Genomic DNA, 27,811 nt, shown 5'->3' on the forward strand with positions numbered 1-27,811 from the left:
CAGTCGGCCGGCCCGCCCCCGTCGTTTCTGTGCACATGGATGGGTCTGCTGCGAGAGCGAGAACCAGCATCGGAGTGGAGTGGAAACAGGAAGAGGAGGAGAAGAGGGAAGAAAGGAGAGGATCGTGCGAGAGACGAGGTGGCCAGGAGTTGAAAGGGAGGAAAAAGGGGAACAGAGGGGCGTGCGACGAGAGAGAACCAAAACAAAAACAACAAAAAAAAAGAAGGTAAAGGAGAGAACCGCGGGCGGGTGGGCAGGAGGGAGGCGGGGGGGGGGGGGGGGGACTGGATGTGCATTTATGTCTGAGTGGAAATGTGTCGCTTTGTGTACAGCACTGTGGAAGGAGAAGTGTAACTGTTTTCTGTCCCCTTGCATTGTTGCTGTTATTTGTGTCACTATGCCTGAACGATCTGCCTTGGATGAGCATACTGCAGTGTGTGTGGTGTCTGCAGACTGCCGCACGTTCATGAATGAAGCTCCCTCTCCCTCTCTCTCTCTCTCTCTCTCTCTCTCTCACACACACATACACACACACACACACACACACACACATACACATACATGCACACATACATGCTCACGTGCAGACACACAGCATGCGCAAGAACAGAAATGTGATGGGAGGGGGAGGTTGAAGATAGGGGAACTGTTGCAGTTACACTCTTGTTATGGCTACATCGGTGCTCTCCGGCACATTTAAACTGTTGAATATCCTCTTGTGTGAGCGTGGAGGGAGGGAAAGAGGCGTACAGTAGTAAGGCTCTTCAGTGCAACCAAGTGCTGTAATTATGGCTTTAGCTCAGGTCTGAACTGTGTCACTTGCTGGGCTCCTCTCAAAGTTCACTTCCCTCAACATGTTTCCCACAGTGGTTCTTTGGCCATGCGTTGACTCCATCTAAATATCTGGGTCACGTTTGATAACAGAAGCGATCCCTTTTTGTGATTTTGAAAGGAAAAGCAGCAGTCTGACGTTACTGTCAGTAATGTGAACCTGGTGTATGCTTTCAGCTGAAAGGATCAGTGCAAGCAACCACCTGCACGTGCATTTCTAGGTTACCATTCTCCCACAAACCCAGCTGTTTGTCACGCGCATTCATGCATGCATCCAGCGTCTTCTTCACTCCTGCTTCACAGTCTTTTGTTAAAGAGAGGGGGGAAAGCTGTACAAAAAAGCTTCATTTTTTTGCATTGTTTGCAAAAGACACCCCTCTTTCTTGTTCTTGACCTTGCCTTGGTACATTCCAGCAGCCCCTCGGAGAGCTGTGCTTTATGGAGCATACACTGGGAAGAAGCTGCTGTTACAGAAAGGGAGAAGGGGGATAGAGCAAGAAGGGGTGTGTGTGTGTGTATGCGTGTGTGTGTTGGGGGTTATTTTTAGAAATGTGATTGATATTCGCCTCATACTGTACGTTCTTTCTCTGCGATGGTGACACTATTTAAGGCCGGCGTCCGATAAAATCACGCATGTGCACGAGAGCCTGCCCAGTCTCTTGTTTCTCGTCTGTACATTGTTGCTCGTCCGCTCTCCTCCATCTGTTCTCCTCACGTCTCTGCTCTGTGTTAGCTTAGCAATAGGAGACCACCAGAGGCAGCCCATCGTTCCTTTTATGGTATAGGAGCTGTGCTACATATACACACACGCACACACATGCACATGATGGAGCCTCGGTGGAAAAAAAGATCTGCACATCTGCAGCGGGGTCACTGCAGTCGGCGTGGTGGAAGATTTGCATGAATTTGACAGCTTGTTTCTGAAGCTCTGGAGATCTCAGGAGCTGACAGAGCTGCTGTGTAAACAACACCCAAGCCTGAAGAGAGCGAACAGAGAAATGTGGCAGGATCCATTAAATCCTACCGCTCGCCCCCCCCCCCCCCCCCCCCCCCCCCCCCCCATTTCCATGTCAAAATTCACACACAAATGTAAAAACTCCCCTCCTTGCTCGAGGCCTTCCTCCCAGCTCTGGACTAAATGATATCATTGGTTGCCAGGGATACAAGGACACAGCGTGCAGAGAAAAGGAAGGGTGAGGCATGGGCAGAGCCGTACAGATTGCCTGGAAGAGAAAGGGTGGGATATTGGATATCAAGAGGGAGGGAGAAGGAAAAAAAAAAGAGCCTTGTTGAAACAAGTAAGGAAGAGAGCAAAGGCAAAAGGGCAGACCAGCAAGGAGGGGAAGGCAGGAGGAAAGAATGCCTGCCAGCTTGTCAAACCATGCTTCCTCTCCTCTCTTGCTCACAGCTCTTTGTCTTAGAGGGGGTCAGGTTTGCAGCAATGTAGATCTTTGCAAAAAAAAAAACAAGAACAGAAAGAAAGAGAATGGGCAGGTGTACCCAGGGGACAGATGAGATGGAAGTGCCCTTTTTCTTAAAAAAGCAAACAAACAAACAAAACCTTCCTTATCTTGTACATCTGTGCACCAACTGGCGATGGTATTTCCTCAGTCCTTTTTTACTGTGTGTCTGTCTGTGTGTGTGTGTTTACCAGCTAGCCAAGGATGAGGATGTCTATTTAGAGGGATCCGAGACTCTGCGGGTCTGCTGTCTTTCTATTCCGGCCTGACAGCATCATCTAATTTGGACCAGAAAGTCCCCACTCCCACTCACCCCCAACTCCACCAACAACACTGTTCTCTCAGCATTTATTTTGAAGGTAAGACTTGTGTAAGAGATGCACAAACACACACATGGGTTCTACATTTGGTTTCAAATAGCCAGATGTGGGTTTACATGGCTGTCCTTCTTTGGTGGCATGGAAAGAGAAAGGAGATGGTGGGTTTAAGTGAACAATAGGCGTCAACAAATGAAGGCTTTTTACCTGTCTGCGCACAAACGTTACACACTGCCAAAGCAAAGAGGGGACTGTAGTGGCCAAAGGTACAGTGGTAATTGAATGCACCTGGCATTTCATAAAGTCAGCTCTTACATACTACACTTTTGGAATTGTGTGCGCTTTCTTTTGGGCTACCTTGCTGTGAAGGGAGTTTAACCTGCAGCAACTTAACCCATTCTGCACATGACATCATGTGGCCTCGCAGCTACAGCCCATATGTCTTGAATTAACTCCTGCACACATGGGTTTAATATTGGAGCCACAGAGCCGTTGTTGTGTGGAGTCAAATGCAAGCTGGTGCTGACTGACGGCTCCCCCTACAACACTGTAAGCAGGGAGGGTCTATACCAGATGGGTCTGCATACCGTTGCCCCATCACTTGCAAGCACAGCAACCGCAGCACTTTGTCCGCAAATGTTGTGAAAGTAGGAAAAAAGTGGAAACTGTTGTATGCAAGTAATTGTTTGGGACAGTCACAAACACTCAAAATACATTAACAGAACCAAGCGATATCTCAGCTAAGGAGACTTTTACTGATAAAGAGGCAGAGTGGAATTGCGGACGTTTGAAACAGCAGATTTTTAGCAGGACTGGGGTGGATGTCGCCAGATGTGTTGCATCTGCTGCACAGCATAACCCAGCGATGACTGATGTCACCCGGTTCTGTATGTGAAAGTGAAAGCATGCAGTGTTGTTGTAATGCATGCTAGCAGTGCAACGTTGTGTGCACGCTTAAAGACCTGTTGTGTTCTCAGTGTGCTCTAAAAATACATCTAAATGCAGTTGAGTCTGAAAAGCCTAGAGCTACAGCATTAGGAACTGTCTGGCCTCAGTTGCTCTAGCAACTGGTTGGAAATGGTCCCTTGAAGAGGCTGCTTCCTTCACTCATTCAGCACTCGCAGAAAAGTTAATATAACACAGCTGCAACAGTCTCACCACGCACAGAACCATGAAAAAAACAACAAAAAAACCCTACTTATAGTAGAATTAATGCACAGTGAGGGAAGTGGTGAAATGCTGCATGCCAGTTCATCATTCATTGTGAGAAATGAAGCCAATGTCTCACCGTAACAGCAAAGCTTTCTTCAGCAAGAAAAGTGTGTCATCATTAGAGGCAGTAAGTGATCTTTTCGGTCCACGCTAATGAAAGACGTACGTGTGACTTTCCTGTTTTAAGCAATGAAAGCAATCACAAAAGTGGAAATAAGAATTGAGGCTGTAAGACACTGTAAAAGACAGATACAGTGCAGCAAGCTCCTGACTTGATATAGATTGTGGCTTAGGAGGAATATAGGGAAACGCAGAGCTCCTGGAATAGCGACTGATAAAGCTGGCTAGAATGAACTCCTACTGTGGATGTCTGCTGCTGATTTGAGCCACATCTACCACCAGCTCTGTCAGTAAATTAGGGACTTATGGCTTGAAGGGAATGGTGATAAAATAAATGCAGCAGGCCACCATGGTTTTTTTTTTTCTTTCTTTGTCTTCAAAGTGAGGTTGCCATGGCCCATGGTCTCACTGCAGTGGGCTTTTTTTTCCCATCACTGGGTGACCACTGGCGGTGGTGGCTGTGATTAGAGAGAAGCTGAGTGCACAGTGCAGCTCTGGCTGAGTGATGGTATTACCACTGAGCAGATACAGTGCAGCAGCAGAAAATTCGGCGAGCAGAATTAAATCTACCGGGAGCACACAGAGTGATAGTGTGGCATCAGTTCAGTCACAAACCCACATGATTAAAAAAAATAAAGCTTCTTATAACGCCAGAAGAAATGCAAGTGTTGTGGAAAAATGCCTTGAACGGAACGTTTCACTTAACCACGTGTTTTGTCCACAGACTGCTTTTTTTGCTCTCAGGTGTGAAGTGGAGGGCCTCCAAAACACAGACCAAGACTGGTAACCACATAAATATTTTTGTCTGTCTCTGTGCTCTCTGTGTGTGGGTGTGTTTGTGCGTGACTATTTAAAAGCAGACATACTTCACAATTTGGCGCTACCGTACAGAGTTTATTATCACCCAAAGTCCTTACTGCACTATAACCCAGAGCTACATCGACCTGAGGTATAAGTATCATGGAACTAAAGCTCCCTTTTTTATATACGTGGTATGAATGTAGGAATTAACTTCAAATGAAAATTACTGCACAATTCATTGCAGTGGACCCTGAATACCGTATACAGCATGTGTGCAGTATATGCATTTCATATACCTGGGATGTGCATGCTGAAATTTGTGTTAAAAGTTTAAAGGAGCATCATTTTGAAATTGCATTTCATAAAGTCAGGGTATTTAAATATTTACAGGTTGATTTGTGTATTCAGCATTTTCACTTACACATTAAACTCTGTGCGTGTGTTTGTGTGTGTGTTCCAGGCTGCATGTATCACCCAGCAGAGCTCTACTCTGGCCGTAACACATGGGACTCCTACTCAGCTGGAGGACCTAACAAAGGACAATGGGCTCCTGTAAATGCTCGCCCCTGGAGCCACACACAGAGGTCAGCAGCACCGTCCCCAAACCCACACACAAACGCAACACTTGCAGGACAGTATTTCATTTAAGGGGTACACATGTGATTCACCTGCAGCAGATAACATGTGCTATGCATGTGCCTCACCATACTATATTCGTTTGTTTCTATTTTCATGTCTCTGATCATATTGATATGAAAAAAATTAACCACTAAGGCTGCATCAGTTAAGAAAGCCAGTGTGACTTTTAAAAATAGATTCTGGGTTTAAGCTCACTGCGGCCGTTGGTAGTGGAACAACTCGATGCTCGAACTTCCTCAAACAAGGGTCACTTGAGCACGTGAGACCTGAGCCTTTTGTAGTCTGGGCTGACTCAAGATAAGAGCCACTTTATGTGGCTGACTGATCAACTGAAACTCTGATGAGCATATTCATGAAAAGCTCTCACTTCATGTGCAGCTGTGGGAATAAACCCGTGTGCGGTTTCAACAGACAGGCTTGTGGTGAATGAAACTACAGCATCTTCAGCTGCAGTTGGCACAAGACTCAAGTCTCGCTATTCAGCTGCAACAGTTGAGGGTACGCGCTGATGAATGCGACTGTAGCTCATGCAGCTATGTGCAGTCGCGGCTTTTGGAGAGAAATAGATAATAAAAGTGAAAGGAAAGCGCTCGTTTTCAGCTCCATAGTTTTCTTCCTATTTCTAGGGTAAAGCTGCTACAGTAGCTTTGCATGATTCGCAGATCAAAATAATCTTCATGCATTTTATACGGAGCCTTGGTGCAGCCAAGTTCATCTAATGTCTGAAACAAGTCATTTTAGTTTTCTTTCCACTACCTTCAAGCAAACTTAGCTTCTGATTGGCTGCTTCTCATAGCAGCAGGTAGGTAGAGAGTGTGTTCTTGCAGACAAAGCGCTGTGCATGAGATGACCATATAAGGGAGATCAGCTGTTATTCACATCATACAAAGCCAAGAGTTTAAAAACATACTGCCTGGATATAGTGTTTTAGAGCAGTTTGAACTAACTGATAACAGTAATCTAAATAAGTAATGTAGAAATGAAGCTGATGCTCTTATTCCACTACGTATTTGATGTGTTTATTATGCGCATCCACCACTTAAAGTTTAAATAGTTTGGTTGAGTCATGGTGGTTACCGTGTGTGGTTAAACTAGTGTTTCTTAATCAGGCCCCTCTGGTGGAGCATAGAGCCACTGCAGGGCTGTAGGTAAAAACATAAAGCTAAATATAGTGTTCTTTATTTAACATAAGTAAACAAAATTCTGCTAATGCTGTGGTGATAGCATTTATTTCACAGAGAAAAAAAACACCTTGAAAACATTTTCTTGTGGGGTGTGGGCCGTAAACTATTTTCATTTTCTGAAGAGGAGGCATGCCAGGAGAAATTTTAGAAACAGTGGGATTAAATTATTCTTGCAGAGACCTTTGATGAACAAGCTGTGAAGTTTAGCATGTGGGAAAAAACTGGATTAGAGTCGCTGTGAAGGAAAACCTCATTTCTGAGTATGTCCAAAGTTGTGAGCAACTTTGAGCAACAGTGAACTACATTTAACATTTATTTGCAGAAAACATTTGAGAAATTAGCTTTAATCTGACTTCAGGCTACGAGTAAAAGCGTCACATCTTTTGAAACGAATTAAGACAACACAATATTTTTTTTGTCCCCCACTATAGGCTCCAAGAGGGGCGCAAACAGCCATATCATTCTCTGTCAAGTCGTATTTATAGCAGGTAAGTATTTATCGTTCATACCACACTTTAAAGGGGTTTGTGTTGACCAGCTTTCAGAGCTATGTGCTGTGATTTGTGACTGAAACTGCTTTTGTCAGTGTCATTTTCTCTAAGCTGGCTTCACTCGTACTGAGAAACTGAACAGTACAACTCTTGATGCCCTCATGAATCTGAGTATTGACCGAAAAAGTTTCCGTTGTACTGTGGTGTAATTACCATTAATGCCTGTCCACAGCGTGGTCCTGAGTTTAGTTGTTTTCACAGGGGTGACAGAACAATCAACCATGTCCCGGACAAAGGTATCCCAAAGGGGCATAGCCAGCTGCTGCGAATTTGGGATGGTAAAGAGGTGCAGTTTGAGGTCCAGAACTGGCATCACAACTCCATCCATTCGTTCCACATCCGAGATGGCACCAACAATGGTTATCTGCCAGGACCAGAGGAACGCTACGCAAACTGGCAAAACAATGTCAGCAACTTTGTGGTGAGGTGTTGCCGATAAGTCATTAGTTAAGGAATCTTGACTGTATTGTTTTTCTTTTCCCAATAGAACGGGGCTCCTCGCCTGCATCGCAACAACAGGGAGCTTCAGGGAACCACGCCAGAGAGATGGGCCCACTCGGACCCCCGCAGGAGTTTCCCAGACAGGATGGTGAACAACAGAACAGGACCATGGAAACGGCCAGCCCTCCACCAGCGACGGGAGCAAGCGCATCATCACAGTCCAACCCCGGAGCACCCATTAACCCCCCGGGATGAGTGTCCAGCTAAGAGGAGAAGAGACTTTGGACCTGATCAGGTAAATGTGTTTGATTTGGAGACACAACCTTTATTTCATTTTTTAAACGCAAAATGCGTAAAATGTCACTGCTAGATGTCAGGAGATTGCAGTCGGTCAGCCAAGAGAGATCAAAAGCATTCAATGTAAACAGTAACCCATAACTGCTATGGTCAACTTTTTTTCTACTATCTGTGTATAAAAGCATTTTTGTACACGCTTTGTTTTAACATATTTGAATAACACGGAAAGTAAATCAGGAAAGTGTTTTACGTTTTTTACCCCGTAAGTCACCTCAAAACCTCTGGCCTCAATTCATCTATGGTGAGTGCAATATGTATCCACGTCTGTAAAACTGTGTAAAACTTCTGTTCAATGGCAGTTATGCTGAGATAAGTTGTTGAGGATATCCAAAGGCTTTCTGTGTTTCTGGCTGCTGTTAGCGGCGTTTTTTACCGTGTTGGCTACTATTAGCTGGCTCTAGTGAAACTTTCTTTGAAGTGGCTCAAAAACTGGAAGTAAAGTTTATGTACATCTTTGTGTGTTAGAGCCCTGACTTCGGTTCAGGAGCAGAGGCTTGAGGTGAGGAAGAAGAGGATGGTATTTTATACAGATGCTGTGTTATCCCTTTCCCTTGTGTTTTAGCTTGTTGAAGGGGAAGCCTTCTCAGGCCATAAAACATAGGACTTTGACTATTACATATGTAGCTAGTCTCTAGCCACATACAGGAAACTCAATTTGCGAGGTCGGTGATGTCCATCTCGGGCACTCAAACACTGCATGTTTAATGGATTCGTTTTAAGTTCACGTGAATGGATCAGTTTGTTTAACGCCATAATTACTCACTAATCAATATTTATTTATGAATACAACATTGTTTTTTTTCTATTAACCTTAGTTTCTTAAACTTAGTCAGATAATTTCATTTGACCTTACTGTGCCAATTTCACTGCTGTCACTATGTTTACATGTACACATCTATATGCTACATGGCATTTCATTTCTGTGTAACAGCCCCACCTATTGGTGTAATGCAGTTTTAAAAGAAAGGATATTTATCTGTTTAGGCTTGTCATACTGGATCCAGGCAATTACCTTTACTTGTTCGTGCCCCATCACCACCTCACCAACAGCGCTCCAACCAGGACGACTGGAAGCCTCCAAGTGACAGGGCGGGTCCATGCCACCACTCTGAACACAGGACCTCAACAAAACAGCAACAGGTGAGCATGTACAACATGTATTATTCCTCAGATTTGGCACAACCATTGATTCCCAAATCTGGTTTTTCACTTTTGCAGGAAACCTCTAAACTGCGAGCTGGGAAACACGGCTTCAGTGACCCAGTGCCATCCAACCAGAGCTGCGGCAGGAGGCCACCGAATTATGGAAGCAGAGGGAAGGTCGAGCGGAAAATCTCATCTTCACCAGCAGACCACACCCGTGTGCCTTACAGCCACCAACACCATCACTATAACCATCAACGGCACACAGGCCAGCCTAGAGCACCTCAGCACAACGCCCCACTACACCCTCTGGAGGATAAGGACTCTTGGAACCATTATCACAAACAAAGCACAGTAAGAGATAAACTACTATCACACTTTTATTTCAGTATGCTATTTTACACATAGTAAACAGGTAGAGTGTTTTTATTGCAAAGCCATATGCTCATAAAGTGTGGGTAGATGTTGCTCTTTATCACCTTCAGAATTGACAGGAGACAGTATGTTTTTAAAGGGGTCATGCTCTGGTGACCATGATGTTATTTGTTGTGTACAAGAAAGAAAAAGTAACCTGGTCTTTTTCCACCCATCCTGAGGATCCTCCAGAGCGTTTGGGATCTGTATATCCTAGCTACAGTACCCTATAGTTAAATCGATTAATAATGATTAATGATTAGTGTCAGTATAATTGTGTTTTCTTCCACATCCCCAGTTTTATTGTGAACCTAAAGACCATTACACACTGAGTACTTAGCGGAAAAGTGACACATTCCACATTTTTTCAGTTGCAAACTTGTCGACCGCTCGTCGAAGCGCTGAATTTTAGCAGAAAATTAATTCTCAAAAAACGCACTGTGAAAAAAGTTGACATGAAGCGATGATGAGCTGATCCTGATGTTTCTAAACAAGAAAAGGAAGAAAAGGAAGAAAAGGAGATTCTGAGCTCATCCAATTCTCACATAAAGGCAGCAGCAGGGAGAATTTCTTGGTTTGGTCCAGGAGTTCAAGCTATATCACGAACACTTTCGTACATATTTCAGGATGTCAGTGGGGTAGTTGGAATTCTTGTTGACAGAGTTTGGACCACATCTGAAGAGGCAGAGAAGTAATTTCCGAGAGCAGATTGAACAGTGTTTAGTAGGGGTGCAACGATACACAAAATTCACGGTTCGGTTCGGTTCGATACTTTGGTGTCACGGTTCGATATTTTTTCGATACAAAAAAAATGTTCATGCCTTTTTAATTTGTCATTTATTAAAATTATAAATGTATATATTTAAACTCAAAGGTACAGTTTTTAAATTTAACCCTAACCCTTGTGCGTGTTTTTTATTTTGACAGCGAATGCGCACCTGCGGACCACTTATGTGCAGCCCTGGTTATTTAGCTCGTCATATTGCAGCCACAGAAATTATTTTGTCCATGAAACCATAAAGCTGCACTTTCTTTTTGCCTTATAGTCTGATTTGTCATAACTTCTCCGTTTTGTGGTAAGCTTTTCTTTGGCTGTCACTTCTTCACCCTGACCTGTCTTATTTGGCTCAGCAGAACTAAAATATATATCGTGCTGCTTTTACACACACACTCACATAAGCTCAGCGATTCTCTGCGCGATCAACCTCTCACATGTTTAAGCTTGCTGCGGGAGATTTCACTTGTCATGTTTGCATAGTAAGCTAACGATTAATAAGACGATGTCAGAGGAATTGGTGCACAAATTATCATCACTCACAGATCAGTGCTGTCGCTCTCTATACACAGTTCGCACGATTGCAAAGTGAAAGCAAAAAACAAGCGCAAATTCAAACGCGATCAATATGTCACATATTGACAGTGGCTCACCGATGCCAATGACATAATTACCCAGCTACATTTCTGAAAGAATGCAAAAGCATTGACATATATTTTTCCTTCCTACAATAGCCCGACGGGCAGGGAAGAGATAGATTTTGGTAGCCCGACTGAAAAAATCGCTAGCTCCAGGACGTCGGGCTAGCGATATTGCAAGCCATGTATCTGATTGAGGAATCACTCATCTTTGGAAAAGAGAGTTTATTACAGAGAAATGTCTCTTTCCAAAATAAAAGCTATACTATCCGCTTCTTCTGGGCTATATTCTCAGCAGCATAAGGAGAATCATGTGCTAACAGCTGTCTAAATGACTCGGCTAAAGTTAGTAGCATGCTTGTTGTTTTTGTCTTTGCACTAGGATGATGTCGGCGTAAATGTGCAGTCATATTCGTTGTGTTCCCACTAGTGCTTTCAGGTTAATCTCGTTGAAATGACCTTAACGCCACAACACGGCAAATCTCCGTTAACGAGCTACCGCCGATCGCCCCGTGCATGGGGCTAGACGGCCAACACGTTAACGAGCTAACTGCGCTAACACACTAGTTCCCACCCATGTAATTGAGCATTGCATGGCACATCCAACATACTGTTTTACTTTAGTCCATGACTCGCTTACCTTCAGGGTCATACGTCACATGAAAACCAAAATAATTCCAAACGCCAGATCTGAATGAGGGTGGGGGAGGTCCATGTTGCAAGGAGAGCTTAACTTCTGTCTTGCTAGCTTGCCCTGCGCTCTTCCTTCTGACTATGCTGTCTGTGTTGAGCGCTCAGTGGATCTGCGCTCGACAGTGCAGCCTAGGCGGAGTAGTCGAACGCAGATTCACTGAGCGCTCAACACAGACAGCATCGTCAGAAGGAAAGTTGATAAAATAAATTACAAATGTTGTATTGTTCGATACATATGCGTACCAAACCGAAAGCACTGTATCGAACGGTTCAATATCGATACGAATATCGTTGCACCCCTAGTGTTTAGCTGTGTGTAAACAGGTAAAACAGTATAATTTTACTATTTACATATCATTGCATATTCAGTACTAGAGATGGACCGATCCGATATTACGTATCGGTATCGGTCCGATACTGACCTAAATTACTGGATCGGATATCGGAGAAAAATAAAAAATGTAATCCGATCCATTAAATATCACGAAAGCACCTCACAAAACTTGCAACACGCCGTAACTCACCTCAGAACGTTAGCACGTCGGAGCAGTATGCATCACGTGATAGAGCGGCTGTGGCATGGGGACCTGTCGGTGGTCTGGATAGCATTTGGAGCTTCGCTAGCAACCCGGCATTTCATCTCCGACAAAGTTATCCCCGAGAGAAGTAAAGCAAGTGTGTAAGTCCATCTCTGAATGTTTGTAAAGCATTCCTGCGTTAAGCTTAACAAGCGACTGCCTTGCTTCTTGCTGCTACTTCAATCATGAAACTGCTTAATGATCAGCTGATCGGCTTTTCTGTCGCGAGTCCGTGTCTCTTGTTTGTTTTTGGCCCACTTTGCACCAGAAAGAGCAAACCAGCGGCTGAACAACAGCAGCACGTTTAAGCTTTATAAGCTGTTGTTACAATTTATTTAATATTACTTTCTACACCAGGATCTTTTTCTACGTAGCTGACGGCTGGTAACTGTGCAGGGGCGGATCTAGCAAAGTTTAGCCAGGGGGGCCGATAGGGCATTAACAGGGAAAAGGGGGCACAAAGACATACTTTTCTTTCTTATTCTCATTTAAAATGTCTAGCTTTTAATAAATAATTATCTGACACCCAAAGTTTTAATTTGATGTAAAATGAATAGAAGTCAATTACTGTATATAGTGACTATTAAGTCTAATATATATACCCTAGTAAGCTATAGTACTTTTTCCTTTGGGAAGGTACCATCTGTGCAGTCTGCAATTTTGTTGAAGAAAGATGTTGAATCTATTTAATATTTCTTGAAAAATAATTGATTTCTGTGCATTTTTTTTCACACTGCATCAAATTAAGGTTGATTACGTTGATTAAGCATCATGAGGTGGAGCGTGAGGGGTGGTTCCCTATTTTTTATTTATTTATTTTTGTTGTTGCTGGGAGTTGGAACCCTATTAGTTAGGTTGCTTAATATTTACGCTAAGTACTCTTTAAAATACCAGAATAGGGAGGATGGTGTAGGTCTAAGTTTATTAGATTGATCAGTATTGCTGAACTATGAAATATTTTTTTTGTATACAGGTATAACAGAATAGCTTTAGTGTAGTTGTTGTTTTAAACTTGAGTATGAACTTATACAAAATGCAGCAAGATATTTAAAAAAAAAACAGTTTTGTTGATTAAAAAACACTATATTGGATTCATATCGGTATCGGCAGATATCCAAATTTATGATATCGGTATCGGTATCGGACATAAAAAAGTGGTATCGTGCCATCTCTATTCAGTACTGGCTTTGAGCTACAATCACACTTTTTGCCAGATTCAGTGATCTGATTGGTCAGAATGTTTCTTTTCATCAGAAAACTTAGAAAAATTCAGCTTGGTCCCAAAAAGTACATGACAAGTTTGTCCAGTAAAATTACACGGTCACTTGCACAGTCACGTGCACCAAGAATAAGTGAGTCTGAAAGATATTTTTAACACTTAACCAATTTTACATGTCTGGTGTATAAAGGCCTTAAATGTACAATACAGCTTAAAGTTACTGATGCAAAATTAATTCTGCAGGAGAATCAGCGCATTCATCAACGGACAAATTCAAGGGACCCCTCCCTCTTGAAATCTGGTGTAAACTCTCCTCAGTACTCATCTGTACTCTGTGGTCCGAACAATGGAGGTTTTACTTCCAGCAGTACAGGTGCTCCTTCCAGTCCTTCTACAGACAAAATGCTCAATGGCAGAAAAGATTCACCAGTCATTCAGCCGCGTTGTCCCAGCCTCAGTGGGCAGCTAAAGCTCCAAGAAAGTCCCAGTGTCATCCCGAGACCCAGTCGGGGATCAAGTACATCTCCGACACCCCATGCTGGTTCAAAATCTAGGCTTTCAGACCTCAAGTACAGGAAGACCTCACAGCTCCTCTGCTCACTGCAGTCTCCCCACGATAGAGCAAGAGTGGACAAGCCTGAGAGGGAGTTAGAAGATAAAAAGTCTGAATCCAAACAAAAGTATAAGCTGCTGAAAAAGGAGAAGAAGGGTGACGTTCCAAAGATGGGCAGAAAGGGTGAGGACAGAAAAAGGCGGAAGAAAAAGGAGGAGAAAAGGTTGGCCGAGAAGAAAAAGAAACGCGATAAAGCATCTAAGAAGGAACGGAAATTAGCCCTCAAAATGAAAGTTACAGAACAGGAAATGTTTTCTTCCATCTCTGTTTCCACCTGTCTAAGTGAGGCAAAGATAAGTAAAATGCAGACTTTGAACGGAGAGAATCAGGCCCAGTCACCACCCAAACACAAGCACAGGGACAGGAGTGAAAAAGGAGAAAAGACTACCTATAGGTCATCCACAAACACCCTTCATCCCAGGCCCACTTCACAGCAGCCATCCTCAAAGTCTGAAAATCACAAAATGCTCAAAAAGAGCAGCAGTGCCCCAGAAACCCCTCTTCCTAAGAAAGCCAGCCACCACCAGGCCAGCAAGCGTTCCACCATCGTCTCAACCCAACTGGAAGGTGAGCCAAGAGCAAAGCCAGATGACATACTCCCTTCCCTCTTATTTAAAGCCTTAGCGCCTCTCAGTACAGTGTGCTCGGCTGGCTTAGAGCAGCAAGGTGGGCAGGGAGGAGTTCTCAATGCTCCAGACCTTCAGCCTGTGGCTGTGATGGGAAATTTAAGGGAAACGGGAGACAACCTTGCCAACACACCTCCTGTGCTTAGCTGGCAGGGATCTCCAGTATCAGATCTTGGAGATGAGGAGGAGGAGCTAGAGAAAGGTGTACTAAGCAGACCTGTCCTCCAGCTCAGCCCCACTCAATGTCTTTCACCCCCTCCTGTAGAGAGTGAAAGCATTGATCATATGAGTGCAGAAGATTATTCCCACAGCAGCATGTCTGAATTCTCTGATCTACCTTGTACAATTGAACAAGTTCTGGAGGAAGAAAAAGAAGCGATGATGGACAGCAGCAGGAAGCTGTCTGGCTCTCCCCTTCATGAGTTTCACAATGATGACGCAGGTCTTGATGATGTCTTTGAGAGCCTGGCCACCTTACTTGCCAGCCAGAGGGTCGCGTGCCGAGGTGGTCCATTCGGCGGTCCTCCTGCTAGTGATGCCAATGGAGTGAAGTACTCTTCCTCTCTTGAACTGGGCCCAGATATCCACTGCCCCGAGAGCCAGGACTTCTTCCCTACATCAAATCCCACAGAATCCTCCGAACCCAGTAATCAATCACCAGTTCACATTACCTCAGACACACTTGAAGAATTCCGCAGTCAGACAGATGTGAGTAAGCCAGCCACCAGCTCAATGGTGCAGGAAAAAGAGGAGGGAAATGAGAGTTATGTACAAGATGTGATGAAACAAGACAACAAGGATGCAGCAAACCCGATGGAGAGGACGAAGACTCTTTTGGATGGGGCACTGAGTGCGGAGCTGACTCTGACCACAACACATACAGTAATGAAGATGGTAAAGCAAGCTCCCTCTACCAAGGAAGAAAGTGGAAACGGCACAAAGACAGAACGTGCAGGCAAAGAGAAAAAGAGAAAACAGAAGGTAAAGGATGGGAAAAGAGAGGGAGCGATCAAGATTAAGATAAAGAGAGAAGAAAATAAGGTCATCAGCTGTAAAATTAAAACAAGTAGAGTACCCGATGTAAAAGACAGCAATGCTTTATCTTCAGTGCCAGTTATTTCATACTCAGCCAGACTGGTCAAAGACAGCATGAAGGGCCAGACTCCTCAGGAAAATCAAACCCCAAATGGTAAAGATATCAAAAGACAAAAAGTGGACACTGGGAATTCAAATGCAACAACAGATGAGAAGAAAGGGTTCGTTAATGAGACTGCCTGTGTAGTCGGAAATACAGACGTTACCACCTCAAATTCAACATCAGCTGTATCAACAAGTCCAACCAAATTAGATCGTAAAGTGGACCCACTGAAACTGAAAGCGCTGTCCATGGGCTTGTCTAAGGAGCTGAAGATCCTCTTGGTTAAAGTGGAGAGCGGCGGAAGGCAGACATTCAATATATCAGAAGTGCAGGAGCCCAGAATCCCAATCCCACTTTCCAAGATCAACATCACAAACACAGCCGCTGATGTGATCAGAGCATGCAGGTGAGTATAAAGCTGACAAATGTGCTACCAGCTCACTGAGTGTTATTCACCTCTCTTAATGAGTATTAATGCTCTGGTATCATTTTTTTTCCTAGGGGGGCAAGTCTGAAAGGGAAATTCAAGGAGTCGTACTTGCCTCCCGCATTCTCGGTTAAACCCAACATTGCAGTGGAGACCCCCATTCCTCGTGATAAGCTGAATCCTCCTACACCAAGCATCTATGTGAGTATGTGCTAATTAATGGAGCTCAAGTAACCAGACTTCAAAAGTAATCTTGTTTTTAGCCACGCTAACAGGCTGGTTCTGCGGATCATGTTCTCAGGCTAAGCTGGTCAGTTAGCCTAAACTCAAAAACCTGCTAACCTTTCTAGCCTAGCTTAGCCATTCTCAACTTTTGAAAGGTTAAGAATGAAATCTCTTGGAAATTTAAAAAAAACTGGATGGATTGCAGTTCAATTAGTTTTTATGGATATACAACAAATCCCCATGTTAACATTTAGCTCAGTTCTATTTCTTGGCCTGTTTATTGGTTAGCAAGCGAGAGCTATCCTAACACACCTTGTTTGAGAAATCTGCAAATTTCAAACCTACTGTGAGGACTTTTCCCCTGGTTTCCAGAGAAATGTTCTCCAACACTGCATTCAGATCTCATCATGGTTTACCCCGTGCTGTTTTCACAGTTGGAGAGCAAGAGGGATGCCTTTTCTCCGGTTCTGCTTCAGTTCTGCACTGATCCCAAAAACGCTGTTACGGTCATCAGAGGCCTCGCTGGCTCCCTCCGCCTTAGTAAGTTTAATTACTGTTAAAAAAAATAATTTTACTTTATTGTTTTGTTCAAATCATCACACAAGAAGCAGGAAAGGTCAAATTAGGCGCAGATTGTTCAGATTAAAAAAAACTGGTTTGTCATAGAAGTAGTGGATATTTTAATAGTGCTGTATCTTGCTATATAACCCATTTAAATTTTGTTAGCCACATAACACAATCGAATTTCCCAGAGGAACCCACCCGAGGGATTAATAAAGTTCTATCTAATCTAATCTAATCTAACACTTCCTGCTTCATCTTTCACATTTAAATGCAAAACATGTATTCTCAACTGCGATTGATGGCTTGGCAACCACTCTTCTATGATTGCCGCTTTGAATTCATTTGCATGGCAACACCGGTCTCAGCAATTGAACAGGGGAAAAAAATTTTGTTTTTGTAATTATCTGGTAATTATCTTTCTCTGTTTCTTTCTCCATCGCAGATCTTGGTCTGTTCTCAACCAAATCTCTGGTGGAGGCCAATTCGGACCATGCAGTGGAAGTGAGGACTCAGGTTCAGCAGCCTGCTGATGAGAACTGGGATGCAAGTGGCGCGAGTCAGACATGGCCCTGCGAGAGCAGCCGCTCACACACCATCATTGCCAAATACGCCCAGTACCAGGCCTCCACCTTTCAGGAGAGCCTGCAGGTAGGCATACTCTCATGTTACTTTTATGGCAATTAATGTTGGGTAATTAAATAACTGACTGAATAATTGAGTTGCACCAGCTTTTATTTCAGCTCATGGCTAAATAGATTTTAAAGAAATATTGTATCACATGTTCTAATGTGATTGCTGACATTGCTAAATTTGTTGTTTGCCTGCTGGTGTCTTTTCACCCCTGAATATCATTTTTTAACGGACACTTCAGGTTGGAAGTTCAGCAGCATTTGCTAGACCAGGGTATTTTAATAAAGCAAACAAAAAAAGTTCAAAATAGGGTGTATGGCCAGGTGGCTTCAGGTCATTTCTTCTGTCTGTTAAAGAGGAAAGGGGATTGACCAGTAGAGGACATGGGCAACAGTATGTGACCCAGTTCCAAAAGGCTCCTATATCATTGCAGTCTGTCTGCCCATTTGCACAGTCCACTGCATTAAGCTCCATTTTAAACCAACTGGCTTTTAGTCAGAGTGCATTATAAATCCCTCCCAACAAGAAGTGCGCATCAATGCAGGCTTTCTTACCACACCTGTTTTGTGACCGATATGGAGGAAGCTACACATGCAAAACAAATAAGCACTATCTTTGGTGTTGAAAAAAAGAAACAGATTACAGCTGTGATTTGAATATGAAGGCAGTGTTTTGGATCGTCTTGCATATATTACCAGGGACAGAAATCTGAGCCGTCCATTTCCTACTGCTATGCTTCTTGAAGAATAAAGGCTGCTAGCTCTTCCATGTATCAGCACAGAAAAAAACCAAACAAACAAAAAAAGAGGTCATGAATGAATGTAATCATAGGTCTGAATATAAGACAAGCGGGAACATTTTGGGAGTGTTGTTTTTAAATGTCTGAATGAAACAGAAGGTTGTTGGGTGCAGTTATAGGCACGTTATTAGTGTGTTCATCTGATAACAGTATAAAACAAAGCATCCAAGGATCGCAAAGTTCATGTTTCTGTCTGAGAAAGGCAAAGCTATCTCAAAGCTAAAAGTCCTGTCCCGTAGTTAAGAGAACCTTATTTATCATGAAAAAATGTGGTGATCTTTTCTGTGTTAGACAAATGTGTTAACCGCTATGCTATAGACTGGAATTAGGTTGAAGTGGGGTCCATGAACTAGAACTTAAATGTTGGTTTACTTGAATAAACAACAGTGATTTGCAGTGTGTTAAAAACATTTTTAAAGTTGTATGAAAACTAATGTTTTGCAAACTGGAGATTAGCTTCTTTTTTGTCATCTCAGATGTGTGAGATGTATATTTTTCAAGAAAGAATCCATGCTTCTGTAAATAAGCATACATGTGTTATGTGTTCCACTGTGAATGATAATTCAGAATTGTTTTATATTCTTAGACTTGTATTTACTTTTGATGCAGGTCTGTCCATCGTTTAAAGCATTAGGGGGACACTAACAGTATTTTAAGGTATTTTGTTCAAAGGTTATTTGAATAAAATACATTAAATGAAGGTTGTAGGTTAGTAAGCAGATGTGTAGTAGTTTGTGTTTAACAATTTAAGTGTCTGAAGTGAGGAAATCAACACATGCAGGCAAAAACGTGATTGACTTCACAGATGTTTCTGTCCAAAACTTACCTTGAATTTATGTAATCATGCATTTGTTATCAGTTATAAGCTAAGCTCATGCAGATGTATTATAGGAGGAGAAGGAGAGTGAGAATGAGGAAGATGAGGAACAGACTCCAAACCAATCGGCAGCCACAAAAGCCGCTCTGACACTATCCAACAGTAAAGGCAATCATACCTCAAAAGCCAGTTCTGCGTCCATCTTGAGCAAAGCTCAGCCTCCTCATGCCAACAGCTCTCTGAGGTTAGTGAAAAACTGTGATCTGTTCGTGTAAAAGGTCACAGTATTACAGCGAAGCATATTCATGTTAGGCTTGTGTCTCTCCCCAGCTCAGAGCAAAAACCTGTTGGAAAGATCATTAAATTCGGGACCAACATAGATCTGTCTGATCCTAAAAGGTAAGATCATGTTAAACTTACCTAATCGAGGATCCACAATCTCTCACATTACCTTCTTTTTTTATGACTTTTTTTTTTTCAAGGTGGAAGCCCCAGCTGCAGGAGCTGCTGAAGCTGCCAGCTTTCATGCGAGTGGAATCCAGTAACAACATGCTGAGTCACGTCGGTCACACCATCCTGGGCATGAACACTGTCCAGCTTTACATGAAGGTGCCGGGCAGCCGTACACCAGGTAAGTGCGTGTCTTGACTCAGGAGGGTGTTTTTTAATGTTTCAAATGAGGGATAGCTCAGTAGGTAGAGTGGTAGCCCCATGATCGGAAGGTCAGGGGTTCGACTCCACTGAACGGCTACCTTGAGGTACCCCTGAGCAAGGTACCGTCCCTACACACTGCTCCCCGGGCGCTGCACTGGCGGCTGCCCACTGCTTCACTGGGTGAATGGGTTAAATGCAGAGGAACTATTTCCCTATGGGGACTAACACGCACACTTTACACACTTTGCTTTTCAAATTAAAAGGACTGCTTGTGTTTCTCATCAGGTCATCAAGAGAACAACAACTTCTGCTCAGTTAACATCAACATCGGGCCTGGTGACTGCGAGTGGTTCGCAGTCCATGAGCACTACTGGGAACTTATTAATAATTTATGTGAAAAGTGAGTTAAGAACTTATTCAGTTGAAACAAAAATGATACAAAAGATGTTACTGTAGCCTGAATTGCTTTGGTCTTTCCTTCAGGCATGGAGTAGACTACCTTACAGGCTCCTGGTGGCCAGTTCTAGAGGATCTCTACAGTTCCAACATCCCTGTGTACCGCTTCATCCAGAGGCCAGGCGACCTGGTGTGGATTAATGCAGGGACTGTGCACTGGGTCCAAGCTGTGGGCTGGTGCAACAACATTGCCTGGAATGTGGGACCACTCAACTGTGAGTTACAAGGACAAAAATAAAATAAGCCAAAAGCAGCAGCTTCAAACCTCTTTGTCTAAAGTTACTACTTAAATATGCTGTTGCCTTTTGTCAGCCACTGTTTTGTGTTTGCTTTTTTTTCACTCCTCCAGCATACCAATATCAACTCGCCCTGGAGCGCTTTGAGTGGAACGAGGTGAAGAAGGTTAAGTCAATCGTTCCCATGATCCACGTTTCCTGGAATGTGGCTCGCACAATTAAAATCACAGATCAGGATACCTTCAAGATGATCAAGTAAGATGTGTGTTTGCATCTACAGAATACATGTGTGTATGTGAGGGGGCGTTAGTTTACATCTTTCACTGTCTTCCCCTCCCTCTCTGTCTCCCTCTCTCTCAAACACTCAGACACTGCCTGTTGCAGTCCATCAAGCACATCCAGATTCTGAGAGACCAGCTGGTGGCTGCAGGGAAGAAAATCTGTTACCAGAGCCGCGTGAAAGACGAGCCAGCCTACTACTGCAACGAGTGTGATGTGAGTGACTCTTCTGTTGTGTGAAAGAAGTGAAAGCATGATACGAGTCCCACTTTCAAAAGTCGAGCGCGGTGTTAGTTTAATCAGGCTATGAGGTCGCTCAGCTGACACCCTTTTACACATCCAATTGGCAAATCCATCCTAGAAGATGCTGTTTGTGCTGCTTTAGCTTTCCCTCAGTGCTGCATACCTGCAAGCTGCTTTGTAACCCTCCTCTGCTGTAGCTGCTCCTTTTCATGCTGTTTATGGCATAAGCAATGTTATATCTGCAGTCGCTGATACCTGCTTTGTCCTGTGTTGGGGCTTTGCTTTGGCTCTCCCTATGTCTGCATATAGAAGGGTCTGGAAGGTTCCCCAACAGAGTCATACCACTAAATATGAACTAATGCTTGACTAAAGTGGTGCTGACTACACTGTGTTTGTGCAGGTGGAGGTGTTTAACTTGCTGTTTGTGACCAGTGAGAACAGTAGTAAGACGACCTACGTGGTGCACTGTGAGGACTGTGCCAGAGCTAAGAGCCCGTCGCTGACAGGAGTAGTGGTGCTGGAACAGTATCGGACAGAGGAGCTGATGAAAATCTATGACGGTTTTGTGCTGGTTAGTATGATTTTATAATCTCTAATGGTCACTTTTTAATCTGGCATCTGGAATGAATTAAATTTATTTATTCAGACTGTTTTTTGTTTTTGATGGCATCTCTGTCATGCATTTGGAGCTACGGTGCTGTGAACAAGTATTTCCCCCGTTCTTGATTTTTTTTTCCCCACATATTTGTCATAATTACATGTTTCAGATCATAAAAATATTTGACAAAAATAACCCAAGTAAATACAAACTGTAGTTTTTAAATGAGTTCAATTTCATGGACTGTGAGCAGGCCTGCAACACATGTCTAATCAAGAAACCACTTTAAAAAAGCTGTCTGACAAAGTGGAGCAGGCTAAAAGATCTGAAAAAGCAACACATCATTATCATGAAACAACTGAGAAACAAAGTCGCTGAAAGAAAGCGTTATAAAGCCATTTCTAAGGCGTTGGGACTCCAGCAAACCACAGTGAGCTATTATCCACAAATGGAGAAAACTTTAATGGCCGGCCTACCAAAATTACTCCATAAAGCTTTTAACAACTCATCCAGTAGGTTATAAAAGAACCCAGAACAACATCTAAGGAACCCACTCATGATTCAACAGTAAGAAAGAGACGAAGGCTCATCTCATGTTTGCCAAAAAACATCTCGATGATCCTCAAGAAAATATTCTGTGGACTAACTGGACAAAAGTTGATTTATAATTATTTATTTATTTTTTTTGCATCATGTAACGGGAACAGAGCATGTCATAAAAAGAACATCACACCAGCAGTCAAACATGGTGGTGGATCTGTGATTGTCTGGGGCTGTTTTGCTGCTTCAGGGTCTGAGCGACTTGTCATAATTGGTACAACCATCAGTTCTGTTCTCTACCAGAAAATCCTGAATGAGGATGTCCTGCCGTTAGTTCATGCCCTTAAATTTAAGCACACTTTGCTTATGCAGCAGGTCAGTGATTCAAAACACATCAGCAAGTCCTCTAAATGGTTCAAAAAAACAGAATTAAGGTTTTTGGAGTGCCCAAAGTCCAGATTTAAATCCCCCCAAAACCCTCCAATGTGGCTCACTTAAAACAAATTCTCTAAAGAAGAGTGAGCCACAATTCCTCCACAGCGATGTGAAAGACTCACTTCCAATTATCACAAATGCTTAATTGCAGTTCTTGCTGCCAAGGATGACACAAGAAGTTACCAGGTTTACTTTTTCACATTTTCACTTGGTAGGTCTAGATAAAATTCTGTATTTACTCAGATTATCTTAGTCTAGTATTACCATTTGTTTGATGATCTGAATCATGTAAGTGTGACAAATATGCAAAAAGCTAAGAAATCAGGAAGGGGTCAAATACTTTTTCATGGTATTGTTTTAGCGAAATTACCTTCCTACGTTTTCTTTTTAACAGGCTGAGCTAGCAAATTTGTGAAGTTCACAACCAAAAAAGAAAATCAGAATTTCCCTGTAACTTTTATTTTTTTCCAAACAGCTACATTGCTTCACTTTACAAAGTGATATCATCTTGCTTCCAAATCATGTATTTGTCATTTAAACAGAGAATAGTCATCATTCTCAAAAAGCACACTGGGTTGGATGAAGTGCTGTTTACTGGTGGCTGATGTGACGCTATTATGTTAATCCAGCCTTTAGAGTTTCTCCCTTTAGAAATGTGTGAATGAGAGTTTATTTCTCTCGATTTCTCTTTTTTTTGTTTTTTATTGGCTTTGGTTAACCTTCCCTAGAACTGCTCTCATCTACCATTATACATATCAAATAAGTCATGTGTTATTTGGCTAAAATTTATATTACTTTTGGCCATTTTGTAAAATTGGGGTTCACATTATGATTTCTTGCTGCAGTAAGGGAGTCTGCTAGGTTCCCTGTCCTGGTGCTTTTAAATAAACAACATCCTTATTGCAGATACTAGTTGTCTGCTTTGAAAAATAGTCCGCAGTAATGCAATGAGTATTTGATAACAGCTCTTTCCAAACCCCCAGCTGAACTGTCTCTCTTCCTCTTTTTTTTCTCCCCTCATCCTTCAGACTCCAACTCCCTTCTCAAAGTGAGGACTCCTCCACAGTGTCTTTCAGCCATAACCAAAACTCTAATGGCAGCACAAATGTTGCCTTCAAGGCAATCTGTTCCTGCAAACACTGTCTCAATCAGCCAATCACGTTTACTCAGTATTGTTTACATCACACTGTAAGGTATGGATACTCAGCCAGTCCAACTATATAGCTCACCGTCTTCCCCATACCAGCTGCTGATTGGACATGTGTTTTGAAATAGAATGACTAGACTGGTACTTTTCACAAGAAGCATTTTAGATAAGGACAGGAGAAAAAAAACACAATGTGAGCACTGCTAGCACTGAAAATCAGGTGATGTATTTTCAACGGACACTGCTGTGATTCAAAAGCGTCAAGTAGCCAGTTCTGTGTATTGATTCAGGTACTTTTATGCAAATTCAGTAGAACTTTTTTACACCAATCTAGTTATTCTATGTGTCCATGAATTTGCTGTGATTCTAATGTACCAGCAGGGGAAACGCTTCATAAGAGAAGTAGCTGATTGTCACATTTGGCATTGTACTGGTTTCTGTTTCTGGTTATTTGTTGTTGGGGTTTTTTTTTTTGTTTTTTTTTCATATTCAGGTAAAAGCTCTGACATTTGTAACTCCTGTCTGTAAACTCTCTGAGGTGCTATTCCAATCTTATTTATGCTCGTTAGATGCTTAAAAAAAGTTTTACCAGCCTAGAAGTACACCACATTGGCCTTGTGAACTTTAGAGGAGAGATAATTAGAAGATTAAACACACACAAAGGTTTTATGTAAGCATTAAAAAGAAAAAAACACAAATTTTTATCAGTGTCTCTAAAATACGGGTTTAGCAGAGGACTAAAACAGTTTTGTTCTTATTTGAAAATGAAGTGTGCAGAAAGAAAAACGAACTTGTCTTATTTGTTTTTGGCTTCTTCACAGGTCTAAATGGTGTTAGGTGTGGTTCTATGACACATGGAGGAAAAAAGGCATTGTGATGTCTTTTTCTTTTCTCTTTTTTCATTATTGGAATGGGCAAACAGTCCCAGTTTTATACCTCTTTTGTTTCAATATTCTTGTTTCTAGATGACAGAGAAGATAAATAATTGTAAATTGTGAATAAATTTATGGGATACGCAGTGGTGTGCATAGATGGGGTGCGAGAGAGCAGGGGTCGCCGTTCGGGTTTATGTCAGTGAAGTGCTCGTGAAGTGAAACGTCCGGAGGGACACACAATCATGTTATAATGCAAAAACCAGTGAGGTCAGACTGCAGGCCGCGTCAGTATCGTCAGTCCTGAAGGGTCCAGCTCAGTGCGCTGCTGCTCAGAAGTTTGGGTTGGTTTCGGAAGATTTTTTGTTTCTGAAATAGAAGCATATTTGTTTTTTGTCTAATGAGGCATAGTGCTGATCAGAGATGCCACATGCTACAAAACAATTTCTGATTAATGGACAAAGTCGTCATTGCTTCGAAGAGAACCATCACTTCTGTGTTCTGCGGTGTTTCCTGTTACAGCTTTATCGTGCTAAAAGGCTATGTGGTCGTCAGAAGAGTGTTTTTGTAAATTAAATGAGTACATGTGAAAATGTTTTTTGAAGTAACGGAAGCAGTAAATTTGGCTCGTTCAGTTGTAGCCAAAAAGAAATTGACAAACTAGTTCTAATCAGAATGGAAAGAGATTTTGGAGAGGCTGGTGCACAGCTGAGGAAGAGGAAAAGTCCATTATTGACTAAAGACTGGTTTGAGAAACAGGTACCTCACAGGTCCTCACCTGGCATCTTCAGTGAACAGCAGCTACATAACGTCCGTCTCAGTGTCGGCAGTGAAGAGGTGACTCCAGGATTCTGGTCTTCAAGCAAAGTTGTGAGGAAAAAGCCATATTTTGCTGTTCGGTCTTCTGCCCGTCTTGTGGCTTTTTTCCTTTGTGACACTGCTTAGACGCCTCTTTACTGCAGATGTTCAGACAGGCATTTTATGGGCGCTGTTGAAGCTGCCAGAGAAGACGCCATGTGGCATCTATTGTTCAAACTGGAGACTCAGATGTACTTGGATACTTTATTGGCTGCACACAAGGACCTCCGACTTCTCTTGGTTATAAGCAGATTGTGCTGGTTCAGAGAAAGCTATCATATACGCTGTTTTATTAAATATTTTTGAAGAGCTTCATTATTTAGAACATAAACCTTCTTGATGAAGCAGCTGCAATCAGTCAAACAAAGGCCAATTCTGCAGCTTCCGAGCATGATCACTTAGCCTTCTAACTTAATAAACTTGTATCAGGTAACAGTGTACCACAGGAACACACGATGCTTCCTGAAAACAGCCCTCCATTAAAATAGTTACTAATGATGTATAGTTAACGATTCCGGTGGTCACTGATCATCATTTACAATGTGTCTAATTTAAACTAATGATTACTAAGTAATTTCAATTTTTTTCCAAAAACAAATTACTTTTTTATTCTAAAAAAAAAAAGTGCACCAAAACTTTTGAACAGTATTGCATGTTCAAGAGCGGCTGAATGTAAATATGACAGGAAAGACCCAGATTTCTTTGTTTAACAGCACATCAAATGATTTTCATTGTCATTAATTCATTTTATTGCTTATATTAGTAATGGCGCATTTATTGTTCATATGACCTACTTTTATTTTGCGTTCACTTTTACTTGGCTACAAAATGTGCCAAAGTTGATGTAGCTTCACATGTTGAGATTTTAAGTCACATATTAATGCAATCTATGATGATGTTGTTTTTTGTTTATAAACACAACTAATTTTGTCACAGATACTTTTTTTAAAAAATTCTAAGCTACAAGCTAAAAATCTCACGCGTGCTCTGTAATGTAGTGTGACGCTGGGAGGCTGGTTACCATGCTGTATGCGCCTAGCGCTGCTTCAAGTACATTCAGCAGCTTTTCTTCCTGCCGTTGTCTTTCGTGCTCGCTCCACAAGCTCGGGTCTGTTTTTATGAATTTGGATGGCGGTTCAACCTCACTGTCGTATAACCATTATAATAGAATGCCCACGAATGACATCTTCCACATCATACCTCTGCCCCTCATTAGTCTGTGCACACCATTCAATGTACATAATGTATCTGTTTTCAGGTTTGCTAGAAGACTGTAGATTTGTTCTCAATCAGAAATTTTAACTCGTCTTTGGTCGGACTTGTCCACCTTAGTCATTTGTTTCTGTTGTTGCTATATTAAAATACACCCTAAAAATATCTTGTTTCACTGTAGTTTAAATAACTGCAATGGGAAATCTTTCCTGCTTTTATACCTCTTTTTTTTGTTGTCAGTTTCGGTTTTTTGGATCACAGAGAAAATGGAAAATTGTAAATTGTGACATTATTTATACTGTACATTGTCGTTTTCGTATATATTTATTGCATATCAAAGGATACGTCACTTGACAAGGGGCTACAAGGTATTTTAAAAATGTAGTATGGTCATAATGTGTTGATAGGGGAAGTGCAATCAGGGGGGTGGTTTAATTTTCATGGTGCTAGACCCCTCCTTGCCTCAGTGCCCCCTCATTAAACAGCATATAATGATATATGAACATAAGTCAGTGATACAACTCAAACCAACCATTTGGTGCTCAGAACCATTTCAACACAGTTTACTGGTAACAGAAATGGAATGATGTCTTTGTACTGTATCTAACAGATAAATACGAGATCTTTTTTAACATTTTTTTTCCATTGTATGAAATTCATAATCTTGTGAGGCATTAGTGATTTTATGATGAGCATTAGCAGTAGTTGTAACTCTTGACACTTTTGCAGAGACTTTTAGGGATGTGACTTTTAATGGCGTCGAGGTTTTTCGTGTCTTGTCTTCATTATTGGGATTATTTGGAGGGTGTAATAATGCTTCTTTTTTCCCCCTCTTGACTTGTTTGATTTATGCTGCACTTACTGTTTGAAAAAGAACTCACATAGAAGAAAAAACCTGAGCCAGACCTGTCTTAAATCCCTCTGTGATTTTTCTGTGACATATTGTATGGTTGTGCAAGAAAATAAAATGTTTTGATAAATTATCCCACAATGATTTTTTCCGACGTTTCATTTCTTTTTTGGAGTCCCATCGAGTACCTTCTTCAGTCTTAACTGGCTAACCCTCTCT

The 27,811-nt window shown here is 42.2% G+C and overlaps 1 protein-coding gene across 1 annotated transcript; it reads left to right on the forward strand.

Annotated features, from left to right (window-relative positions):
* On the forward strand, positions 1 to 27,733 carry kdm6bb (lysine (K)-specific demethylase 6B, b). The gene is made up of 22 exons (XM_026181239.1): positions 1 to 226; positions 2,486 to 2,650; positions 4,665 to 4,723; positions 5,202 to 5,325; positions 6,996 to 7,052; positions 7,317 to 7,521; positions 7,603 to 7,851; positions 8,898 to 9,053; positions 9,132 to 9,410; positions 13,617 to 16,156; positions 16,252 to 16,378; positions 16,837 to 16,942; positions 17,409 to 17,614; positions 19,287 to 19,456; positions 19,543 to 19,611; positions 19,695 to 19,843; positions 20,152 to 20,266; positions 20,350 to 20,537; positions 20,672 to 20,813; positions 20,927 to 21,053; positions 21,481 to 21,651; positions 23,682 to 27,733. The coding sequence occupies exons 4-22, from the start codon at positions 5,207 to 5,209 to the stop codon at positions 23,703 to 23,705; spliced, it is 5,199 nt and encodes a 1,732-aa protein (XP_026037024.1). The 5' UTR covers positions 1 to 226; positions 2,486 to 2,650; positions 4,665 to 4,723; positions 5,202 to 5,206; the 3' UTR covers positions 23,706 to 27,733.
* The last annotated feature ends 78 nt before the right edge of the window (positions 27,734 to 27,811 follow it).

Source organism: Astatotilapia calliptera, chromosome 10, assembly GCF_900246225.1.
Source record: "Astatotilapia calliptera chromosome 10, fAstCal1.2, whole genome shotgun sequence".
NCBI classification, from domain to species: Eukaryota; Metazoa; Chordata; class Actinopteri; order Cichliformes; family Cichlidae; genus Astatotilapia; species Astatotilapia calliptera.